At 41.3% G+C, this 16,167-nt stretch overlaps 1 protein-coding gene across 2 annotated transcripts in view; it reads left to right on the forward strand.

Moving 5' to 3' along the window:
* Positions 1–16,167, forward strand: part of BICD2 (BICD cargo adaptor 2) — a 306,023-nt gene that overhangs the window by 258,262 nt on the left and 31,594 nt on the right. For both annotated transcript variants that reach the window (XM_086939156.1, XM_086939154.1), the window contains exons 3-6: positions 4,064–4,216; positions 5,984–6,433; positions 7,879–8,883; positions 11,320–11,471. In XM_086939156.1, the coding sequence (XP_086795282.1) occupies positions 4,064–4,216; positions 5,984–6,433; positions 7,879–8,883; positions 11,320–11,471 (1,760 nt within the window). The remainder of the gene's footprint in view (positions 1–4,063; positions 4,217–5,983; positions 6,434–7,878; positions 8,884–11,319; positions 11,472–16,167) is intronic.

The raw sequence follows: 16,167 nt of genomic DNA on the forward strand, positions 1-16,167 counted from the left end.
AGTGCTCCATGCCAAAATGTACCTCCAGATTGCCAGCAGTAGCATTTTGCAGAGAGTATTCCATATGCTAATATTGCCTCCTGTATTCCAGTGCCAACATTTTGTCATGGGTGCTTCTATAAGCCAAGAAGCATGCCTGGTACAACAGCGGATCTGCAGGCATAACCACACATGCTCACTTTCATTCACGTATTCACACTCATTCTATCATTAGCACTGACTTGCACTCATTCATTTTCACCTACTCTCATGCACTCCCTCTCACCCTGAATCACTTATTCGTACTCTCTTACTCTGACTCATTTATACATTCTAATTTTGACACGCACACATCCACGAACCCATATACAAACATACATGCTTACACATATACACGCTCTCTCACCCACAAGCACGCAAACAACATACATTAAAACCATTTTATTTTTCTTATCCAGATCTTGATGCTCCACTTTTTATTACACTAATAGTGAATAATAAACTATTGTTCACCATTAATGTAATAAAAATAAGCAGAAAACGTGGCTAGAGCCTGACTCTGATAATGCGAGACAACCCTGAGTTGTTGGCATTGATTTTTGCAACCTCTGAGACCAGGGGTCGCTAAGGCAGTGCCAGGGGTAGCAAGGGGCAAGTAAGGGTCACAACTGCCTAACTATGCCCACATGACTTCCATGGTTGCTTCTGGAGTTTATGACCACCCATGAGTGAGTGCTCTGGTGTGGAGGCTGAGGCAGTGTGGGAGTCTCACGGTGTCTGTCACTGGGTCAAAATATGTTCAGAATTCATGGTCATGCAATCTTTGGCCTCTCTGCAGAGTGACCAGAACAATGGTCACGTATCACAGTTGCATTCGTAATTTTTTTTGTAAATGTGTGTGAAGGAGGTACACAGTTGTCAAGGCAAACGTAAATGCAGTGTCTTACAGGTGAATGAATGCGTTGTGCGGAGGGTGGTGAAGTGAAAGAGGTGCGATAAAGGGAATTCAGGAAAGATTAAAAAGAGGGTGCTGAAGAAGAAAAAGATGGGGTGTAAGAAATGCAGATGGAGGAGATGTGAAGAGAAAAAGGGCAAACATATCTAACATGGAGTGCACGTGACGGAGTCATTGACACTCTGAAGGCCACTACCGCTTTCACAGGCCTCAATCGTGTTTAATTGACAGTCTCACAATTTCAGAAATGAAACATTTATATCAATTATTCACAACAAAATCATTGTTACTTATTTATTTTAAACAGCAACAATTGATTAAGCCAGTAGTTCTGGTTAGTTTTAGGTCTATGTCAGTTACTGTGATATATATATATATATATATATATATATATATATATATATATATATATATATATATATATATATATATATATATATATATATATATATATATATATATGTGTGTATATATATATATATATATATATATGTGTATGTATGTATGTATGTATATATATATGTATGTATATATATATATATATGTATGTATATATATATATATGTATGTATATATATATATATATATATATATATATATATATATATATATATATATATATATATCTGGATGCAATAAAAGAAACTTCAGAGAAAAACCAGAATACTGACTATGAGAATCATAGAAGTTTAGTTTGTCTTTAAGCACGCCCTTAATTCCATAAGCCACGTCCTTTTCAAGAACCCCACTTTTTTCATCCCACTTAAAGCCTTGCTGTGGACCCTAAAGCAATCAATGCAAATGCCCACTTTGCACTGTTTTCATTAGTAAAACACACAGTCCTAATTACAGTGTAATCTGCTCCTCACAACCGTGTGCTCCTGTGCCACGGCATCTGCTGCACTATTTATAGCTGCATCTCCATCAGGACACGTTTTCACCTTACCTTCAAATCCATTTTGCCCTTGCGATCAAACCACTAGTTTAATGGGCAGGAAACCTTATACCAAGTAGTTTGCCAGGTAGAAAAAATTATTAATATGCACAAATATATTTTGATGCCTAGTCAAAGGCCTTGTACAGGTAGGTATCCTGCTACCAGGACAGTTAATCCTGATAGCAGCACACGTAAAGTCACTTCCAAGGTGACAAGGTAAAAGTTACTCCAACATGTGTCATGAGGATATTGGGGTTTGCACATTCCAACCGTGTGTTCTCCAATGCGCAGTGGCCCACAAGCATTCTTGAAAAAACATTTCCATGGGTACTTTTTGGGGGTCCTGTGGATCCCTGAAATTAGATAAATGTATGCAAATTTTTGCCATAGGTCTGCAGTGTGTGTGTGTGCAGTTACACATTTGTTAGAAATGTATTTTCTGAACATTTGTCAGCAATAAAAACTATTTACGGTATTTGCATTTATTGCAGAACAGTTGTATGTACTGACCTACCACTGGTAGTAATGAAATATCGTTTTTATAAATCAATGGGCTGGTAACGTCAAGCACTGCACGATTTACCACGGACCCACTCAAATACTGCTGACAGCTTTTTCTGCTGACAGATTCAAATGCCGCTTCATTTATCTTTTTCTGATAGGGCCAGCTAATAACAGCCACAAATCCCCAAAACACAACTATTTATGTGATACAGCCGCATACTTCCAAACTTAATAGGAGTTGTGAAAAACATGAAGTCTAACAACTTTATAATTTACATTGTTCTCATGTTTCAGAAGGACATGGCTTTTTCCAGTTTTTAAGGCCAGCATATTTTCTCAGGGCAGGTGCAGAAAACTTTTAAAAGGGTCGAATCTTCCTAGGGGCAGTGCTGTGCTCTAGCCCTCGGCTGGCCATTGGCATAGTATCACCGCCTTCACTTTATCCCAGATCTCAGACAGGGGTGTCCTTAAGTTTCTTAAATAAGTAGCCAGTTCTTCGTGCGCCTTAAGTATTTTTTGGATACTTAAGCAGTGTTATAAATGAAAAAGGACCTAGCACAAAGAGTGCCCTGCCTTTTCCCTGTTCTTTCAGTAAATATCAAATGACCCAAATGTGCTGGTCTGCTCGCTGGAGTTGGTGGCCCCGAGTTCAGTGTTGACATTGATTGGCTGAAACGATCTTGATTGTCACACACATGCTACAGGAGACACCAGCTTTTAAGTAACCCATTGTAAAAGGACCACATGGTACCGATGCTGAGAACGTCTGGCCTGACACCCCCCCCGCCCCCCCTCGCCTCTACATAGATGGATCGTGCGAAATTTATTGCATGGCTATCAGTTGGAAGGTAGCAGCAGTTAACCCAGGGTTATCTGCCCTTTGATACAACCAGCACTGCTCTGGCTGCTTCTGGTCTCCAGGCTCATGATAGTAGAGCGAGGAACAGAGAGCAAACTGGGCTCAAAGAGCCCTGTTAATTTTCTGTCATTTCCACTCGTTGGTCTTTCCTTGCAGCAAATATCAAGTTGTTGAAAGTCTTAAGAAGAGGACAGAACGTTAGATCTGTGATGTTATTAGTTGTTTGTGGTCATTTTATCTATACCTAGCCTTTCAGAGCACCAATGTCCATGATCTAAAATAAAATTGTAAATAAAGATGACTTGTAAGTCAGAGATGTTAGAAATTCATTTTTGTCTCTATTCATTGGTGTACAGTTGTGCAAGTAAATGGTACTTATTTTATCAACCTCAAAACTGAAAAGCTGAAAGAACCCAACAGTGTTGGTCCTGTGATTTGTTGTCGGTGCTGTTATTTCTGAAACAAGCCTGAATATTTTATGATGCTGACAAACCCTGAAGTGTAATGAGTATTTGGGAAAATGCTTCCTGGTGTCAAAGTGTAATCACCTGCCTACAAGAAAAATCCTTAAACATACTCTGTGGACTTTTTGTGAAACAAGTGTTGCATTCTATAAGCCTTCATTGAACACCCTACGACCATAATTATTGAAGTCATTTTCTTGAATGAAATGCTGGACCTCTAATGTTCGCTCTTCTTACTAGTGCGATTAAGCAACGAAGGTTCAGCTAGAATTTGAAGTAATGCTCATGCTATCGCTCCGTCTCCTTGCATATGGACCTTGTAGGCATCCCATTCTCTGTGTAATGTTTAATCTTTTCCATTGCAGCTCAACCAGAACGTGGAGGCCCAAAGAGGCCGGTTGCGGGATGACATCAAGGAGTACAAATTCAGAGAAGCCCGATTGCTACAGGATTACACTGAGCTCGAGGAGGAAAACATCACCCTCCAGAAACAAGTGTCCATCCTCAAGCAGAGCCAGGTGAGCATTGGGATTTCAAACACTTTAACTGATGAATGATGTAAAACATAGAATAATTACTAATGCTAATGAGTAACAAAGGGTTTATTGTCTTGCATCCTAAAATGGATCATTTTAAAAAGCCACTTTGGTGATTTGGCACAATCCTACTGACTGGATAAGAGATAGAAGATTGTGATCCAATTCAGAGTACCAGAACTATGATTAATCTTAAACTTTGCATTCATTTGTACTTGTGGTGGTAAGGAGATGCCATGATAATGTTTTTTCAAGCGCCAGTCACTGAAACACAGCATTGCCCGTCCCCACATTGTTTTTGTAAAGTTTGTCTTGGAACACTTGGTCTAAGTTATATCACATACATTTGGTACCAAGAAGCATATTTTTTAGAAGTGCCTATTTGTTAATAGAAACTTAGTTCTGAAATAACTGTCAGATGCGTTTTTTTGCTTGCTCTGAGTAAAATTCGTTGCTAGCACATCCACATTAAATTAATATGCAATTTGTATATAATGGGGAATCTGAAGTGCCATGCCCATGTTATGAATGGAACCAGAATCAGTGGGGGAGCCTGGATTATACTAAAATCAGGTTTCCCCAAGTTATCTCAAAGGGTCTTCCTCACACAACACTTAGGGCCTGAATACGAGTTTGGCGATGTGGGAGCGGGCTGCCATGCCACCACCTCGCTCCCACACCGCCAACCCCAAGCGCCGCCCACCACATTATGAGTTAATTTGTGGTTTTGCAGGTGGGCGGCATGGTCGTCCAGTGGCTGTGCAGTTTGAAAGCATAAGTGAGCCTTAGAACTACACTGCCGCTGGACTGCCATTAATCGTTCCTGCACAGCATGGACTGAGCAGGCCATGCCTTGCAAGAACAGGAGTGCACAGAGTCCCCTGAAGGGCCCCTTTGTTTCCCCACTGCCAGCCAATTCATGATGGGCTCAGCTTCATGAAAAAGATGGCAGAGTGCCCCACCAACAGTGTTCGTGGATCCCATGCAGATGCATCGATCTTCTCAAAGCGATCCAACCGCCGTACTCGTAATACGGCATCCACAACTGCGCCTCCACCGCGAGTTTGACATTCCAATGGAGCTCCAAACTCATAAGCAGGCCCTTAGTCTGGTCAATACTTGGAATAATGTAGTCTAAAAAAAACTTTAAAAAAATCTCTGGAGTTGTTTTTCATAATACAGTGACGCTTAACACATTCAAAGTGCATTTTTAAAATGTCCCTCGTGCGACATGTGCAAGTATGTAAAAATGATTTGTTTGAAAAATCTGAATTTGTTGTGTACCTTGGGGTTTATAGAAGCAATTTGGTGGCATATGTTATAGAAGATACACCAACCCACTCACTCTCTCGCACCTATAATTATTATTGTCTTACACTAGGTACATCACTGTGACCTTGGCTTACCAGAGAACTGAGTACTCTAAAACCCACTACATGTACAAATAGCTGCAATACAAATACAGCTTCAACTGTGCAACAGCCTCCGCGTACAGCAGGGTTAAGATTGAGGTCACTCATTGTCCACTGGTGGGGTCTTAGGCACTGCTGTTCCAAATCAGATGTGTCTTCTTCATGGCTTTTGTGTTTTGGATGCTGCCAATGCTTTATCATGTATGAATTGTAACCAAAGTGCATCTGAGCACTTCAGACACCATTTTGCAGAAGGTGAACAATGGTGTGTGTAAGCTAATTTCACTTTAGCCTTTACACAATTTAAGATTTTGGAATTGTTCATTTATTCCCTTAGGTGGAATTTGAAGGACTCAAGCATGAAATTAAAAGACTCGAAGAAGAAGCCGAGTTCTCCAACAGTCAGTTGGAAGATGCCATCCGGTTAAAAGAGATCTCAGAAAGGCAACTCGAGGAAGCCCTGGAAACGCTGAAGACCGAGCGGGAACAAAAGAACAACCTACGGAAAGAGCTCTCTCACTATATGAACATCAATGACACTATGTACACCAACCACCTGAACATCTCCTTGGATGGCCTAAAATTCAGCGATGAAACTGCAGAGCCCAACAACGATGACATCATGAATGGCTTTGAGCAAAACTGTCTCAGCAAAATGAACAATGACAATAAAGTGTCCACTCCAAAGAAAGATGACAACTTCCCGCCAGCACCGAGCCTGGTCTCCGACCTTCTGAGCGAGCTGAATATATCTGAGATCCAAAAGTTGAAACAACAGCTCATGCAGGTAAGACCAGGTGTATCTCAAGAAGCTCAGCATTATTTAAATTTGGTGGTTTTTATGTCAGACATTGGCGAAAAATAGGATGCTGTATACTTGTAGCTGTAGAGCTGAGTGCTCTAAATGTATTAGCTAGTATAAGCTGCCAAATATCACACAATACATACACTGGTAGATATTAGCACTATACCATAAATATATCTTAACATATTTCGTTATCTAAAGACATTTCAACCTGTTTTTTAACTTCCCATGCTGTCCATCTGCTTAGCCGGTGGCCTATAATTCATGAAAGTAAGCATGGCGAGTCACTTAAAAGAAGCATCATTTTCTGTATTTATCCACTTTTAAAGATAAATGCAGACAGAAAACACATTGTTTTCTGTCTGTATTTATCTGTAAAAATCCGTAAAAACGGAAAACCGGGAGCCTTAATTGTGATATACTAATTGTATATTTGTTTGGGATCAACATGTTACTGGTATGTGATGATAAATTGGATTTTACCATTGTAGATGACTATCTCATGAGCCCTCATACAATGGGGAAACAGAGCATTTCCTCTGACACAAAACTACCGCCATCTAGACATCTCTAGACCTTTCTCCCAAATTGTAGGTTATTGTCCTGTATGTGTTTACTGTTTAGCTGCTGTGACATGGAGTAATAGGAACACATTCACACACTCTAATCCACCCCACTTAGCACTAGGTGAACTCAAATTCTCTGCGTGAAAAAAAGCCTGACTGTGTGGCTGGTACCATCAGCAGAGGTAGAGCTATTCGCAAAACAATTTGGATAGTTGTTCTACCATTACATTTTTTTTTACCAACAGTGCACTTAGAATATTTTGATTAACCCCGTCGATGCTATTGACAGAACGGTTCCGTCATGAGCGTCGGTTGGCCTGTGCTCATGACAGAACTGTTCCGACATGAGCCCGTTGGCTCATTAGAACGTTCAGCACAGCGCAGGAATCTGCGCCGCGCTGAAGGTGTTAAAAAAACAAGTAACAGTTCAATGTAAATCAGATGAGTCACACAAACAAAGTTATAAGTCCACGTAGATAAAAACTCATGGCAAGATTTAGGTTAGTAATGGTTTCTTGTATGAAACAGAGTTGCAGAGAGCTAGTCTCAGATTATGCTTGTCTTTTCTGTTAGCATATTGATCTTGACATTAACCTCTTAAGTGCTGCGCCTATACCAACGGCCGACGGCACCACTACCTCGGGAGTGCTGCCGTCGGCCGTTGGACGTTCCAGCTGCACCTGCGCAATGGAACGTTCAGCACTGGAGCTGGACGTTCCAAAGCAGCTAAGGTGTTAATAATGTACTATTTATTTCTGTATATTGCCTCCCGGAGTGTATATTTTGTGTGTTTGTGAATCATTGGCACTTCGGGTTATTCGCCACTTTTGAGGATTTCACTGTAAATTGTTTTCTTTGCAGATGGAAAGAGAAAAGGTCAATCTATTCTGTACACTCCAAGAATCCCAGAAACAGCTGGAGAACACAAGGGGTGCTCTTTCGGAACAGCATGACAAAGTCAGCAGGCTCACTGAAAACCTGAACGCCATGAAGAAGCTGCAGGCCAGCAAAGAGCGCCAGTCTGCCCTCGACAATGAGAAAGAGCGGGATAGTCACGAAGACGGAGACTATTATGAAGTGGACATCAACGGGCCTGAAATCTTGGAGTGCAAATACAAGGTGGCAGTCTCGGAGATCAGCGACCTCAAGGATGAGCTTAAAATAATTAAGGCCAAATACGAGGAATGCGGGTCCAAGTATGAGGAGGAGAAGGGCAAATTTGATAGCGAGTCGATTGCTTTGACCGAAAAAATCTCCTACCTTGAAAGAACTACTAGGCAAGACAGAGACACGCTGGTGAGACTCGAGAAAGAACTGAGAAAAGTAAGTGATGTGGCTGGAGAAACCCAGGGCAGCCTCACTGTGGCTCAAGATGAGCTGGTTACCTTCAGTGAAGAATTGGCCAACCTTTATAACCATGTGTGCATGTGCAACAATGAAACGCCTAACCGGGTGATGCTGGATTACTACAAAGAAGGTAAAGGAGGACGCAACAGCCCCGAGAGCCGCAGTCGGAGGTCCCCGATCCTTCTTTCTAAAGGGCTTCTGATAACAGAGAATGGGAATGGAGACGGCAATGTGTCGCCTGCCTCACCTCTTCCATCTCCAGTGTCCGATCCTCGAAGAGAGCCTATGAACATTTATAACCTCATTGCTATCATCCGCGATCAGATCAAACATCTGCAGGCTGCTGTCGATAGAACAACTGAGCTGTCACGGCAACAGGTTGCCAGCCAGGAGTTTGGGGCTGCAGGAGACAAGGACAAGGAAGTTCTCATGGAGGAAATTCTGAAGCTGAAGTCTTTGCTAAGCACCAAGAGGGAGCAGATCGCAACATTAAGGACCGTTCTCAAAGCCAACAAACAGGTGAGAAAGGCATCATTACCATACATTATTACCATAGTCATTGGCACTTAGGAAAAATAGCTCTTTGTGAAAGCCAAGATACCTCTGGAGACAGTTGTGGTCCTAGATATCAAGAATGCACAGTGATGTAAACTGGCCTTTGGGCGTCATCTGCTAACAAATTTTACATTTCTAATTTTCTTTTCATCTAGACCGCTTCCTAACATTTTGATAATTGCAATTGGTTTGACATATAAACAAATGTATGATGTTTTGATTTAGCTTGTATGAACAAAGTAGACGTTTCCCAGGATTCGAAAGTGATTCGCCCAGAGGAAACACACCCAACCGCATGTTACACTCATTCACTGGATTGCCACAATTACACTCGGTGTTGTTGTTGAAACCACAGTAACCATACCTGTTCATTGTTTGGGAACTGTTCTTTCCTGTCAGTGTATCATATATTCACATACATTTTTCCTTGTTATGTTTGATTCAGTTTGGTTGCTGGGCCCTTTAATTATATTCTCCTTTGCAGGCGAATACTTCTTTAAATGTTCCTACTTTCCGCCCTCTTTTTGTCATTATTAGTATTTCTTCTGTGCACAATGCAGTGTACCTACTCCTGTGCACTTTATGAGCAGCAGCCTACATGAATTAGCATATAAGGTATAATAATTACTCATGAAGTGTGTCTAGCAGCCATGTTTCCGGTGCCCTGTAAATGATCTGCTAGAACGTAATGCCCATTGAAAATGAATTTCACGGTTTAGAGGCTAAGATACAGTAGACATAGCGGTGTTAGTACATTTCCCTCCACATGTCTTTGTTTTAGTTATTTGCTTGCTTATCTCCTAATCTACGTTGGCAAAGAAGCTTATAAAGGCTGGTATATTTTTGAAGCTAGCTTGTGCATGTTTCACACTCTGCTGTATGGATCAGAGCATTCATGAGATTGTTTGAGACCAACCAGGGGAGAAGAGTTGGCCCAACGGCTAGGGCGGTCATCCTCGAATCTGGGGAACTGGGTTCAAGTCTCCGCAACGACGCTGAACATTCTGTGATTCTGGGAAAATCACTTAATCCCCCTGTGCCTAACAACAACAACAAGAAATGTGTCCTCATGTAACCCAACTGGTGCTATGTAAAGCGCTCTGATACCCGATTCTGGTCAAGTTCGCACTATATAAAACTCCGTAAAATAAAAAAATTTAAAAAACATCAAAAAATGAACTCTGAAAAATGTTCAGTTGGTTGATGTCACATAATTAACTTTTTCAATCCCTGTATCAGCATGTCAGGTGAGGTCTGAACTGCCTGCATCTGTCAACTCAAGTACTTAAGGAGACCAAAAGCTACTAAGTGTGGATAAAGATAGAACAGAGGAAATCACCACTATCTTGAAACCTGATGCTAAAAGAAGTTACATCTTTTGAAGCAACTGGCCGTTTTGTTACATTTGTGCGTAAATGCATACAATTACTTAATGGAAGGCATTATCGGCAAAAGTTGCTGTCCCTGTCCACCACAACATGTGCCATAGAGCTTTGACAATAGATTTTCAAACTAAAACTAAAAATGTCTCGCATTTTCTCCTCTTTTGTTTATCTCTGTAATAGTCCATTTCAAAACTTCCACTCAATACGACCATCCTATATGTTGACTTCACTCATTGTGTTAACATTAACTTTTTCTGTTTCATGCATCGAGGTGAATTTTTTCCAGGGCAACCTCCGATCATACCTTTTTCTCAACCCCTTCCCTTTCCTTGTTTGTTCCTTATTCAAATAAACTTGATTGCCAATTGTAATTTAACCATCACATAGACACTCAATGTAAAAGTTGGCAGGATAAATCTATGCATACAACACTAGTATGGATTGCTTTTATGAGTCAGTAATGATTTTACGCCCACCAGTAACACTGATCATGTGGATTGATTATTACACTGTTAATCTTCTTTGGAATTTCGAGAAAGGTGGGGTATCAGAAAACATTAGTGAAGATAGACCCAGTAAGAGAGTATTTATAAAATGACAATGTTCCCACCATCTTGTTGTAATGCTAGTGGTGTTTTTTGAGTTACCAGCTCAGAACGTGGCGAGGACTCTTTTAGGTATGTCTTTTTTTCAGAGAAGTAACTATGGCATTTTTAAATGGTCCTGCCATTTGGATTACGTTTCTGTTCCCTTTACGACTCAGTAGTTCTCTGTGTTATGCGGCATTGAATCCTTGATTCTAGAGGAGCTTTATAAATATATAAGACCTGGGATCTTATGATATTGCAGTAATAGATTTATTTTACTGTACAATGATTTTTCTAAAGTGATCATGTGGATCTGTTTATGAAATGTGATGTGTATTGTTGATGGTTGCTGTTCCTTGTTTGTGCACTAGTTGTCTGCATGAGTGCATGTTATGATTGCGTCCCTCTTCTTTCCCTTTATATGACAGACGGCAGAGGTAGCCTTAGCCAACCTGAAGGGCAAGTACGAGAACGAAAAGGCGATGGTTCGAGAGACTATGATGAAGCTGCGCAATGAGCTGAAGGCCCTTAAAGAAGATGCTGCTACGTTCTCCTCTCTGAGAGCCATGTTTGCCACCAGGTGAGTGATCTCTCCTTCGTGCATGCAATTGGTGTGCCAGATATTATGTAAATGCGGCAGAATTGTTGAAATTGCTAAGAGGAGGACCAAATCTTTGATCAAGTGCTCTTTTTTTATTATTGAGTAAAAGTACAGTCGCTCTACTACAAGTGAGTTCATATCCGGTTATCTATATACCAGAATGAAAGGATTATTGAGAAGTTGTACGTCTCAGATATCAGTGTGAGCGACCTCTAGATAGTTGCTTAGCGTGCTACTCTTAAGTGGCCAGTGAGAAAGTGTGTCCCCTCAGGCCAATAAAAACCTACTTAGAGCCCTTAGAGCAAAGCAGCACCAACTACTAATACCTCAGTAGTTGTTGGTGAGCCCTGAATCTGCTCTAAAATGTTACAGCAAAGCATACACGTCCCTTTCAAGCTCTGGTGTGTCTAAAGAATCTGCCAACAAGAGGGTCACCCATCAAAGGGCACTTTTATTTGAACCTGCCCCCTTGGACAGGTAGGAGATCTCATCTGCTTGTAGCAAAAGTCACAGAGTATACTACCTGTTGATAGCGACCTCGTGGATTCAAATTGTCACAATTATGTAAAGGATCTAAATTATTTTCCAATAACCCTGCTTATAAATGAGTGAGAATGTATTTGATAGCTCGAAATTGAAAATCCGTAGTACTGTATTTTGTTTCAGGGTTACAAGATATCGCATCCTGGGGGTGGTGCTCACAAAGTTTTATTCAATGACCAACAACAGACGCGTTTTGGCAGAAGTGCCTATTTCGATGTCAATATTTACAACAAGGGTATTTACATGCTAACATGAGGGGCCATCATGATGAAATGTATTTTGACGCTTATGAAATAATGCGCAAACATGATTGTAAACTTTCTTATACAGATACCAGTATGGCACAGTGAAATAATTCACTAATGATATGCAATATCTTCTTTTGGATTTTAAGAAGTAGAGCGAGATATATATATATATATATATATATATATATATATATATATATATATATATATATATATATAATATATTCTCTACCTAGATTCAGATAAATGTATTCAAATTATAATCACTAACCTCTCCAACTTCATTTCTGAAAATATCTTGTTTTTCATATAACGATTGATGGCACAATTTTTGCTGGTTCTAAGCTCTGCAAATGATAATAGTTTCTCTTGGCCAAATTCTGGGTACTATATCCACCTTGTAAGGTTGAACGCTGAGATGGCCCCACCACAATGTGAAGTAGATACCTGCAGATCAAAGGAGATGCTGGCAATAAATGTTAATTTGCTGAGAAGTCTTGGTAGATATCTTTTTGTGAATGACTTCTCAGCTTTGTCTTTCTGAAAACAGATTAATAATAGTTCATTATGAGACCTGGAATAAATTCCCCCGCCATATAGTATAAGGATATTGCTAGTCACTGAGGAGGTCACCTGAAATAAGACTCCCATGTATTAAGCACATGATGAGAACTACATCGTTTTGAAGTGCTTATAGAAGATTGTATTATTACCCAGCTCACAGGGCTCATTATATTGTCAGTGGAAGCATGCAAGTCAGTCGAGCTAGTCGGACTTTCTGGATATGTACAGATCTGTGCAGAGGAAACGTTAAACTGCAGAGCTATCTTACAACTCCCAGTGCCAGTCAAACATGCAAATTGCAGCTGCGCTCAACCACCAGCCTGAAGTTGCTTTTCAAAAGCTTGGTGGCAGGCGAAAGCTCAACATCGAAGGGCTCTGCTTGGAATTAATGTTGTAAATATTGTATATGCATTGTCTAGTTGTAGAATGTGCTATATGTTTTTTTTTTAATTTAAAGAAATACGCACCACTGGGCAAGTGCTGCAGATAGTCTCCCCAGTTCAGCTCCCTGTTTGATACATGTTTGACAAATGGATCACATTATAGTCTTAGAGCCCGCAGTAGCGGGCTTTACTGGCTATTAAAGGCCTGCTCCTGTGGCCTTTAACAAGGGAGCAGGCCTTCAATTGCCGGTATAGGCCACTATTGCAGGCTCTAAGGCTATTGGAATATTCCGTCCCCAGAGGGCAGAATGTTCTACTTGTAAAACAAAGGCCTCACAGAGTCTGAGGGGGTTCAAATCACCTTGGGCTCCGTGAGGCCTTTGTTCACAGCTGTTGCTGGGAGCAAACATTGGAATGTTGATGCTCCGGGCTTCTATCGGCCATTAGAAGCCCGGAGCACTCCATTGTCTTAAATGGATCGCGCAACATTCCAAAGTTCTAATGCACATGACAGTCTGTTTCCAGTAAAGAGAAGGTGGGAGGCCGGGTGCTCTCCTGCAACGCTCCCAGGTTCTGGAATAGCAGCTCATCCTAGTCAAGGTACCTTCCCATCTCCATTTCTGCAAGCCACTGAAATCCCATCTCTTCAAGGGTCGTGCCACCGCGGGGTGACCACCAAATGCTCACTCCTGTTCCTTTCCGCCCCAAACCCTATCCCACCCAACATTTTGTGTATAGTGCTCTGTTGCTTTGTAGCTAGTTCAGCACTACATAAATCATATATATGCTGTGCCATAAACTTCTCTTCTAATTTTAACTTCTGTTTGGGTCCTAATAAGCATGCCCTGCGTGTTAGTGGTTTAATCCATGCAGTGAAGGCAGATCTGAGTGCATGGATGTGAAAAATTCTTAGCACAAAGGTGCTTGTTTTGGGCATGCTTAAATAGGACTTCGTTGATCCCGGGCATCATTGGGTCTTCGTGTAAAACTGTTTACTATTTATTTCCTATATATGCTGTTTAATTATTAAGATAATATTTTGGCACGAAGGGGAGGTTCTGCTCGCAACCTCATCACCTGTCCCGTTTCACCACACGTCAGACGCCTCCTGGTTGGGTGACTCGCGCCCCACGTACTGCAAAAGCGCCAACTCATTGAAACTGCGTTAAGGATGAGGGCCCGCCCGCCCCCGCCCAGTGGATATTTTCCTTGAAATGCTGGCAGCTGTTGCAGGGTGCTGACAGCGCAGCTGCAGCCTCCTCAAAGATGCGCCTTTGAGACCGAGCACCCTTCCCTCCTGGAGCCCGGGGTGATGTGGACAGATGCGCTGAAGGGCGTCGGTCACTGGGGCGTGACGAGGGAAGATTCCCTCCTCAGCTCTTCTGAAAGGCCCATGCTGACTCTGCGCGCTCGAGCTTCCTGGCACGTGCCTTCCAGGCAACAAACGTTTACGCCTCAATATTAAATGAGTTAGATAGTACAGGGGGTAATGCTGACACGCGTTCCCTAAACTGAACGTGAAAATACAAAAATGTGCCTTTATGGGGGCGTTTGACTTCCTCAAAAAGATAATCATCCGAGGAAAACAACTAATACAAAATGAGCAAATAGAACCAGCGCTGAGGATTCTGGGTATACATCCTAATGGGGCAGACAGCTAGCATTTGGGAAAATATTCGACAATCATCTCTGATGGCTCATTAGGCAGCATCACCTGGAAATGTCACAGCTCCAATGTGACCTCAGAGGTGCCGTGGGTTCAAAATGCGCTCTGTATGAAAGTGCCACCGAATCAGTAATGTGTTTGCTACGAGGAAATTCACATTCTAAGTAATATGTGCACATTTCGGTGACGAGCATAGACCAGCTGGCATCCAATAATAAGGCGTAGTCGTAATTGAGGAGGACTGGTTGTCATTCCTTAAAGCAGCAACTTTCAGAGTTGCAATCATAGTCGGGGGAAAATAAAGGTCAGAAAAAAGCAATTTTCTTGGTTTCTTAATTATATTCTGGGCAGGTGCTATGTTCGGGTGCGCGGGTGCCACAAAAGGAGCCCCGCTACGGAACACGTGAAACTATCAAACCTCTCCAGCCACAATACCTCCTTCTTCCACATCCCTTTTGGCATGAATCTAGTGGCTAGACACATTATGCACCGCTTGCGCCAAAAATTTAATACAAGCCCACAGGAACACCGCGAATGACCACAACGCCGACTGCTGTTTGCAGCACTTGTGTTTATTTTTTGTTTTCTTAGCACAACATGCATCCTAGAGTCCAAATTTGACACATTTCAATTTCACATAGAAAAATATAGTGCCAAATGTCAGCATTGCATTTTTATGTTGAATTTCGCCAAACAGATCAGATCAGTACGCAAAAGCAAGTGTTGCGATTTTTGCACACCGCTACTTCAGTCAGATGTGTCAAGTTGGGGAGGTGGATTTTGTGATGAGGAGTTTGGAAGTTGAGGTGAGCCTACCAAACTCATTTCACATTTATAAGAAACAATCACAGCTAAATCCCACATTAAAAGTTATAATTACAGAAAGCTTTGCATCACTGAAATTGTCAGGACCTTGGTAAAAAATAAATGAATGGGAATCCAAAAAGGAATTAACTGCTTTTTTAATGCACTTTTGCGCTTATTTTATACATTAATATTCAAGTTTAATGGTTCATTCATCGTGAGAGTATTTGATTATAAAATGTCAATTCGCAATCTTGATCCACGCTTGATTTACTCCGTAAAAATACAGAAGATAGAAAACAAGGACGATTAATAGTGTACTTCATAGAAACATCTCATTCTCCTCTTCATCATGTTTTAAGAGTTTAATTTACAATAGATTGAAGAGGGCAGCAGTGATGGGCAAAGCTGCTGATTGAGTGGTGACCCCATTACAGATTCACCACCCTGGATTTAGGGGTCGATCA

Source organism: Lissotriton vulgaris, chromosome 9 (genome assembly GCF_964263255.1).
Source record: "Lissotriton vulgaris chromosome 9, aLisVul1.2, whole genome shotgun sequence".
NCBI lineage: Eukaryota > Metazoa > Chordata > Amphibia > Caudata > Salamandridae > Lissotriton > Lissotriton vulgaris.